This window comes from Netta rufina (assembly GCF_964035555.1).
Source record: "Netta rufina genome assembly, chromosome: Z".
Classification (NCBI taxonomy): Eukaryota; Metazoa; Chordata; class Aves; order Anseriformes; family Anatidae; genus Netta; species Netta rufina.
The window spans coordinates 17367693-17376959 of record NC_140126.1 but is presented as its reverse complement, the minus strand read 5'-3'; the positions used below and the strand labels follow the sequence as shown (position 1 = coordinate 17376959).

The 9267-nt window shown below is 41.0% G+C and overlaps 2 protein-coding genes across 2 annotated transcripts in view; one reads left to right on the top strand and one right to left on the bottom strand.

Annotated features, from left to right (window-relative positions):
- Positions 1–1244: 1244 nt before the first annotated feature.
- On the top strand, positions 1245–2129 carry SMIM15 (small integral membrane protein 15). Its single transcript, XM_084305211.1, has 2 exons — positions 1245–1350; positions 1484–2129. Exon 2 carries the CDS (start codon positions 1509–1511, stop codon positions 1731–1733), a length of 225 nt encoding a protein of 74 aa, XP_084161337.1. The 5' UTR covers positions 1245–1350; positions 1484–1508; the 3' UTR covers positions 1734–2129.
- A 139-nt stretch (positions 2130–2268) lies between these two features.
- The window catches only part of NDUFAF2 (NADH:ubiquinone oxidoreductase complex assembly factor 2), a 57337-nt gene continuing 50338 nt past the window's right edge, over positions 2269–9267 (bottom strand). The window contains exon 4 of the mRNA XM_084305210.1: positions 2269–4558. Coding sequence (XP_084161336.1) covers positions 4301–4558 — 258 coding nt within the window. The 3' untranslated portion in view covers positions 2269–4300. The remainder of the gene's footprint in view (positions 4559–9267) is intronic.

Here is a 9267-nt window from a genome sequence, read left to right as displayed (position 1 = left end):
AAGGTATCCCAGAAGAGATGTCAAATAAAGCGCAGATTTACAAAGTTGCAGCTAACTGCCAAAATTACAGTGAACATAAACATAAGCTTAAGGTGGTCTGTTGAAGTGCTCTGATGGTGAGTGGACAGTTGTGCTGCCTTGTTTAACTAACAGAGAACCCTGGAATTTCTGCTCACTCTTTGACTACTGGAAGAGTAACAGCTGAAAACATAACTCACAAAAGCAAAACAAGGAGGTTGAACTGTTCTGAATTAAGCCCCCCGTTGGGTGGGCGTCCTGTAACTCCCCTTCATTCCTGACAAACACAGATGCAAGGCTGTGTACGGCCCGGGCCTCTCTCCTCCACCTAGCTGCTCACTTTGACAAACCATAACGGAACATAATTATTATGTAGGAGGTCTCTGCTGCTTTGCCAGTGTAACTGGCCAACTGCTTCAGAAGCTGTGAGAGGAAGAAGGACACACAGAGAAGGTAATTACATAAGGTGTTATCTTAGGAAAGCAAATTAAAAAATCCCTGCTTTTTGTTTCTTCCCTGCTGTGGTGAATCAGGCGCTTTTGTCTTTAAATCAATAAAGCTTAGAAGAGATGGAGACAGAAACAGACAGATGAGACTATTATTATTGTGGGAAAGACTGGGACTAGAAATTAATTTTGCAGTAGGTTTAAAGGTGATGATGTTAGGCATGCTTGGCTACGCAGCATGCAAAAACACCTTGCAGGGATACAACACAACACCTCGGAACCAGTATCTAAGCGCCGATAAATTCAGATAGGTATACTTTTACTAACATTTGCAAGGTACAGATCAGAAAGGGACCTATACCCCAAGAGCTTTGATGCTGATGTGCATGCCGGCGCTAAGCCCTGTGCAGAGATGAAGTTTTCAGGAGGTGTTCGAAGAGGCTGAACCCAGCGGGCAGGTGCTGGGTAGGAACTCACGGGTAGCCCTCCACGAGAAGCAGCACGCAGCACCACAACGCGTTTATCTCACTCAGTCCTTCCGAGCTGCACCCCGCTGCGTCTCACTCACTCAGCCTAACGCACTTTGGGCGACTCCCACCTCCCGTCAGCAAACCCCCCCCTTTGTCAAAACTTCTTCCCGCTCGCCCGCCTCCCGCCCTTGGAGCGGCGGAGCAGCGCCGCGCCGCCGGGCACCGGCCGTTAACGGCCCCAACCGCCGCCGGGCGGCCATGACGGGGCGGGGCGGGGCGGCTGCGGGCAGGCGCGGCGGGGCCTCCCCCTTCCTGCTTCCGCCGCGCGGCCCCGCAGCGCTCCGGGACGGGCGAGGGGCGGCGGGGGGCGGCCGGGGGCAGGTCCCGGCCTCGCGGCACGGCGCTTCGGCCCGCAGGTGGGGTGCGCTATCGCGGGGCGTGTCGCGACAGGCCGGCCGGCGGCACGGCCGGGGGCTGGCTTGCCGGCGTTGAGGGGGTGCCGGCGCGGCCCGGCGGGCGCTCCCTCAGCCGTTGTCTCTCGCCCCGCAGCGTCGCGGCGCGAGGAGCGCGGAAGATGCTGGACGTGAAGGGCTGGGCCGAGTACGTGGTGGAGTGGGCGGCCAAGGACCCCTACGGCTTCCTCACCACCGTCATCCTGGCCCTGACGCCGCTCTTCATCATCAGCGCCGCGCTGTCCTGGAAGCTGGCCAAGATGATCGAGGCCCGGGAGCGCGAGCAGAAGAAGAAGCAGAAGCGCCAGGAGAACATCGCCAAAGCCAAGCGGGCCAAGAGGGATTAAGCGGGCAGGGACACGAACCCATTTTTTTTTTTTAATGAAGCACTGTTGGGACGTGTTGTGTTGTAACCTTCCTTTGATACTTGATCCTCTTACATCTTGAAGTATGACATTTAACTCCTTCAGTATACATATATATATATATATTTTTTTTTTTTTTCCTGCCGAAATGATCTGTGTTAAAGTTTGCCCAAGTGACACATGTTACAGCCTTTTAATCGACTTGTGTTCCAGTGCAGACTGCTTTTCTAAATTTGCATGTTAAATTCAGAAGCAATTTAGTTGGGTGGCACTGGGAGCATTTATTTATTATTTTTCTTCTATAGCTGAGCTATGACGTAACAAGTGTCTTAAAAGTGTCAAATTATGGGGATGACTCATTAAATGCTATAACCTCTGGTTTCTCGGTATAGCAAGCCATTTTCTGTGTTGTGGGACCTCTCTGTTGGGGTTGTTCATGTTGTGCTTACGTGTGTGTATTTTGTAGTTCCTGGTAAACTGGAATACAGGAAGGCAGGCTTTGGTACACCTGCAGCAGAGCTGTAGAGAGGCTGACTTCCAAGCTTCTTGGTTTGCTAATGTGTTTCATCCACGCTCAGGGCGTATGGACATGCAGTTCATTCATGGTGTGCCCGTAGGGGCTGCTGTAGCTTAGTTGATGGTGGGGCTTGGCTGCACAATGAACCTAACTTGGCTTTTCCTGTTTCCAGAACTATTGACCCATCATCAGTCTTTGTTTTCTTTAGGAAATTGATTTTTTGTTCTTAATACCTCCATTTGTCTGATGCTATTCATGTTCTACAAAGCATACTACCACATTGTTTGGTTTTCCCTCATAATCACCTGAACAGTGCACCTGTAACTCATTTCTGTCTTCAGAAGCTTTTTATGCCTCAGAGAGTAGCCATAAATGGGGGCAGAGCAAAGGCCCAATGGTCTCATGTTCTGTGTCGTCGTGACCTAGGTGGCTGTGGGGAGAGTACACGACTAGGATGTGCATGCTGATGCCAGTGGTTCTTCCTACGTGCTACCTTTGATTTAGGACCTTCAGACTCTAGGTGGTATCACTGTGTTCTTGTGGCCCTTGAAATTTCACCACTCTCCAGGCTGCAAAGTGCTGGCACAGCAGAAAAAGTCTTAGTGGGGATTCCGTTGTAAATATGCCAAAAATTTTTAACCTTGATTCCAATTCATGTTTTTCTAACAAATGATTTTTTTTTCAAAGCCTAATTTTGATTATTAGTCTAGTTTTAAAGCTTGTTGAAGTCATTACATTTTCAGACTTTGCATATTTCTAAATGGCAGCACAAAGTCATGCTTGCTACCAACTAGCCCTTTATTATATGTTTAAAAATGAAACCTTAATGTCAGAGGAAGCAAAGAGACCCATAGGGCTGGCTGACAGTAGCAGGATAAGAAGGGGGAAGTTTAACTGAAATGACTTCAAGTAAATGTGAAGTACTTACCTGCAACCAGAAACTGATGACCATCTTTTAGTTTTATTGGTCAAGGCAAGCATTATTAGAATGACATACCCACATCTTGTGGTACGGGGGATTAAGTCGCTGTTGTCTCAAACGTCAAATGTGTATGCCACCTTTAGCACCTACATAGTTTAAAACACATTGAACAGAACTGATTAAGGATGCACTGCATAAATAAATTTGATACTTTTTCAAAAGATTGTGTGGACTTTATTTTGACTTGAAGTTCTCAAGCATCATTTCTAAGCAAACAATGCGCACATTTTATGTATCTGAACCAAACACATCAAATAATTTAGGGAAGTCTTAGCATACACCAGACATAAAAAATGACTGGGGGGTGGAGGAGTATTAGTGCCAATCCCTTCTCCTGAAACCTCTCTGCCATTTCTCACCACCTTTACTAAATGCTTCTAACCTCTTACAATAACAATAGACAGTCTAACTCTGACTTTATCCTGTGCTTATTGTTGGCTTCAAGTAAAACTTTATTCAAATATGTTAATTCCTTTATTAAAGTTGCAAGAACGTCTCTAAAATTACTGTAGTGTCATAGTGATTCCTGTTAATTAAATCAACTTCTCCATATAACTGCCAGAGGAAAGCTTGCAAGTTTAGCAATGCTGGGCACTGTCATAGAAGTGAACAGGAATTCTGAAGAACTATATGAAATGCCTATGTTTGGGATGATGATTTAAATGTACTAATTAGCCAAAGTTTATTACATCAAAAACAATTTAAAAAATAAATCCATCTTCAAGAAAAAAAGCAACTTATTTAAGAAAATTAAGTTATCCAGAAAACCCACCTGAAATTATTTAAAGAATAAAGAATAATGGAATAATGGAAGAACAGCAACTGCGGAGAATGAACTTACTAATGCATCCAATTTTTCACTAAATTAAAACATTTTACAGTAGTTTGTCACAACTAAACTTATTTGAACTGTTCTGCAAAAATACATGGAACTTGTACATGGTTTTAATACCAGTTGAGCACACACGCGCCATATGTAAGGCCTGTTTATGCTGTCAGCTTGTCTGCTGACGTGTTTATCCATTGCCAGTATCTGTATATTACAGGTGGTTATTTAGGTTGATTACTGCCGCTGGCTGGCGGGATCCAGGAGCCCGGCTGAAAGGTGTTCGCGGTGCTTGCTGGATCTTGGGAAGGCTCGCTCTTTCCAAAGTAAGGAGCTGATGCGTGGCCTTTAACGTGCGTACGAACTGGTTCAGCAACAAGTCCCTCCTTGTACTCCTTGGCCTGAAGAAGCTTATCTTTCTCATACACATCTTTGACCTTCTGCTCCATCTCTTGTCTATAACTTTCATTCCTAAGAATCTCCTAAAAACACAGCAGAAAGATAATTAGATACAACAGATGAAAATGCAATGCACAATGTTGGAATGAAACATTTTAAAGAAATTGTTTTTCTTCATTTTATAATCGAAGTGTTCAGCTCTGTAGGTAAAATAAAATGTGGTAAAATTAATTGTTTTTCTACAACTGCAATTTCATCCCTAGTTTAAAATGTTAATGCTCTGATTATGTTGTTGAAGCAAAGCTGTACTGTAATGTCCCAGTTTCACTATTCTATTAGATCAAAAAGAAGAATAATTAGATAGTCATCCACAAATGCACTGAAAATCAAGTTACCTTTACCCTTATTTTCTATCTAGGACTTACTGCTAAACAGCTATTTATTACCTGTGTTTCCTCCTGTAACCCACTATGCCTTGAACTGCGGGCAGCTGTGCCCCAGGGTGCAGTTTTGGGAAATGCAGATGGACAACCTTGACTCTGTTAGTTCATATGCTAAAGCCATGCAAGATTAACAAATACATGATAAATAAAATAACTGAAAGGAGGTAGGACAGAACTGATATTACTGAGATGGCACTAGTAATTCAGGAGAGGAAAAACAAAAACAAACAAAAAAAACAAACACACAAAACTGTCTGTGGTAAACCTTGTCCCAGAGATCCAGAAGACAGCTTGGTACAGCCAACACATTCTCAGCTGATAACTGTCTGCCAGTAAAGGCCAACTGGGTATTGTGGTAAGGACACTGCGTGCACCAGCACTTAGGCTGGCTGTATGTTAACTCTAGCTATCAGATTTGTAAGGCTGATTTGTAAGGACGTAAATTCTGCAAACAAAATTTGCCTATGCTTTTGTTAGGGCAGATAGTGAAGAGCAGTAGAAGTAGCAGCAGAAAAGTGATATGAATTTTTACAATACTCTGAACCCAAAGACAACTTAATTGCAACCAAAACTGTTTAACAAGGAAGTTGCTAATATCCAAATTCAGAACTGTGATAGAGGAGGAAAAAGCTGAGCAGCTTTCTCCAAGTTACAAGTACATGGCAGAGCTAGGGAGAAACTAGACCAGTACACTTCTGTCTGTGCAGAAGACCACAAATTTATTTTAGGAACAGCATTAAAATGCATGTGATATTGCCAAGAGTTGACATAGCAAGTATGTGCAACGTTTAAGAACACAGATATATATATAAGGCAGTATTTAAAGAAAGCCTTATCACTTAGATATAAATATTAACATATTTTCCTTAGTCCTTAATTGCCTGTTTGCTTAAATGCACAAACATACTGAACAGAGGCAAAACACTTCACATGCCTATATAACGAGAAAATACACAAGCAGGATATAAATGAATTTGCAGACTGGAGGGGGAAGTGGGGAAAATTCTCCCATAAAAAAAAAAAACAAAAGTATTACCAAGTGTAACAAGGCCAAATTTTCAACAGCCAATATAGCAAAACCTCACTATTACATCTCTCAACTCTGTCTTGTTTACCACATAAATCAACCGTGACCTTATTGATTTCAAGGGGTGCTTGTGCTACCCCACTACTAAGAAATCAGAGCATATACCTTTGTGATGTCTGAAGACTGCTTCATAGTATCTGCTATAACAGCACAAAATGGTTTATTAAAATAGGAACTTAATTCAGTTACTGTGAACAACTACTTTATAACTTCAAATCTTTTCCAATGATTCCTTTAACAAATTTATCTTATGTGGCAGAGTAATAACAGCTGTAACTAAATCCTGAATGCTTTAAGCCCATTTTACATGTTGATGTATAATCATCATCTGGTTTTTGGACTCAGATAAAGCTCTTTTATCAGCTTTCAGTAGCCAAAGTATAGCTGCAATTTAGTAAAATAACCATGCTTATCTTGAAAAAAAGCATGAGAAATGATTGTCATTAGCCAATACACCAAAAAAAAATTCAGAATTTCTTTGTTCAGAATCTATACAATCACATCAAGACAAAAATTTCAGGTTGAAAGAAACTGCACATCCAGCTTATGCATAAAATTCATGCTACTAACACATGCACTGAATTTAGGGTTCCTGTGATGAAACCAAAGAAAATGTGAATCAGGAATCTTGCAGCAGAATAGAGACATTAAGTCAAACAGATCAGGGTCTTCTTAGAGCAAACATCTTGTCCTTTGATACTTTGTTCTGTGAAAGTACTTCATAGACACTAAGTACTTCTTTGTTGTTGTTGTTGTTATTTGTTTACTTCATTCTCAATTCTCATTAGAATTTACACATTCTTTAAACATTGAGATTGTATATCTAAAGCTGTTAGCGTTAGGTCAGAGGTTGGACTCGATGACCTTGAGGTCTCTTCCAACCTAGAAAATTCTGTGATTCTGTGATTCTGTAAATACTGTTGGCTCAATTACCATAGGCACTACAGTTTGAAGCAGTTAAGAGACTGAAGTTTCCCTGCCACTACAGGCATTTAAATAAATAAATAGATAAATCCAAGGAGTCCCAATAGTTCCAAATCCGAATGCGATAACCAACAAAGAACAAAAGATGACCTGCTCATGGAGGCAGCGCAGTCCAGGACATCTGGCTGACTCCCAAGTGCATTGCTGCAAAAGGGACCACACTGTATTTCATGCTGCTGGCATGTGACCCTCTTGGTGTGCCTGTTCCAGCTGCTACATCTGAGTGAGCTGATGAGGGATTTTCAGTAATTCTGCTTTTTCTTACAAACTTTTGCAAGCTGCATTTTTGTTTAGAGCTCTCGCTTAATATGCACAGAGATGTATTGCCAAGCATTCTCTGTTATTTGGAAACTATGTCTATCCTCTATGGAAAGGAGAAAAATTCAGATGTCTGTCCCCAGTCAAAGGACTTTCAGTGGCTATAAGTGCAGACAGAGGACCTGCTTTTTGTGTTGAAGGTTGGAGCGGACTGTTCTTTCACTCCTCAAGGATCTCATAATGTTGCTGCTTTACCCTTCCTGAATAAACAAACAGACTTACAGAATAAATAAGATTAGTTCCTCCTGGTAGGAAAATACCATAAATGCAACATAGGTTTCTCTATACTTACTTATTCTCACAGCTGGGGTCTTGCTCTGAAATGCAAGTAGTCCTTGAAGACTACTTCTACTTCTTGCTCACATTCTCCACAAGCAAATGCCTGTACTTCACCCATTTCATCCTGCAGCACCCCTGAACTCTTCAACCTGAGGAACTCCTCCTCCCCTTCCTCTTTCTTCCTTCTCATTTCCCTCTATGTCTTCAAGCCATCCACAGGTTATAATATCACTTGCCTCTCATGAAGCATTTTCGAACTCTTGAAGGCAAAGGACAATCCAGACTTATGAGCAACTAGCTCTAAGGATAAAGGTGGCTAGACATACAGTACTATGTGACAATATCCAAAGGAATTTTGTTTAAAGGTTGTTTTAACAATGTTACCTATTTGTTTTTGTTCTATTCAGACAATTTTCTGAAGACACTACATCAAAGCCCATAAATCCAAGGGCTTAATGTATTATTATTTTGGGCCAAAAATTCTATTTCAGATGGGTTTGTATATTGATTAAAATAAAAAATAGCTTCCTAATGCTGCCTTAAGAACTGTTCCAACTTAAGTTATTTTAATTATATACTCTGATATGTTCATGATTTCACCTGATTTCACAGTGTCAGCTCAGTAGTATTTGGTGCAGAACTGAGAAACATCTGGACAGATTAATGTTCTTTGAACTGTACAGACACTGCATATTCATAGAATACACGCAGTTTAGTGTCTATCTTAAATACTTTGTTTAATTATGAGTGAACTTAACTTTGAACTCTTAAGAATGCATATATACAAGTTAGCAGAAATCCTTTTTAAAACCAAAAATTTAAGAAGAGAGACAGAAAGGGAAAAATCTGTTTTGAAACAATATTCAAAAAGTTGATTGTGAGACAATTTTAAATGTCAGAATTTTTTATTTACTGACAAAATAACCAAATGTCCAGCAAACTGCTAGATGTCATGTCAAATCATCTGCTCCTGTGGTATTGCCAAACTGGTTCACTAAACTCCCTTTTCCAGTTCCACATGTTAAATAGCCAAGACAAAATAAAGGGATGTTATACCATATTTCAAGACTAGGAGGCAAAGAGATGACCTTCTCACTGGGAAGCACTGCATGTTCTGACCCGGGACAGGTCTTGTTAACTCAGCAACTGAGCATGACCTCAGCAGCACCAAGCTGGGAATTACAAACGATGTGGTAAATGAAGGGCTGTGTCGATGCACGGAAAAAAACAGAAGAGCAGTTTAAACCAGGAAGACTTATCTGACTTTATTAAAATACTGATTGAAATCAAACACTGAGCCAGCTGGTTGCTAATTCTATAAAGAGGTATTCTAAGTATCTCTGGTCAATCAACATTTGGTATTAGTCAAATCAATCCAAGATTTGCTTTACTTAGTTTTGTTTCTTCAAATATCTGATTAGTTGCAACACTAAAATACAGACTGTGTTTTGTACAATAGATCTTATTTTTTAAGAAGGATGCTCCCTACATAATTCAAAACTAAACTGATCAGAATTATCTTGGTAGGATACATGACAATTTATGGCATCTTTCATTGCCTAGGTTTTGTACAACAGTTTTTTTGACCTTTGAATGTAAATCAGATAAACTACTCAAATTACTGAACGAGCATAGCTGTTGTTTCAAAATACTTACTTTTACTTACAACCAGCAGCAACCC

Bases quoted from the DNA above. Each gene is read 5' to 3' on its own strand.
- SMIM15 (XM_084305211.1), top strand. From the start codon at position 1,509: ATGCTGGACGTGAAGGGCTGGGCCGAGTACGTGGTGGAGTGGGCGGCC.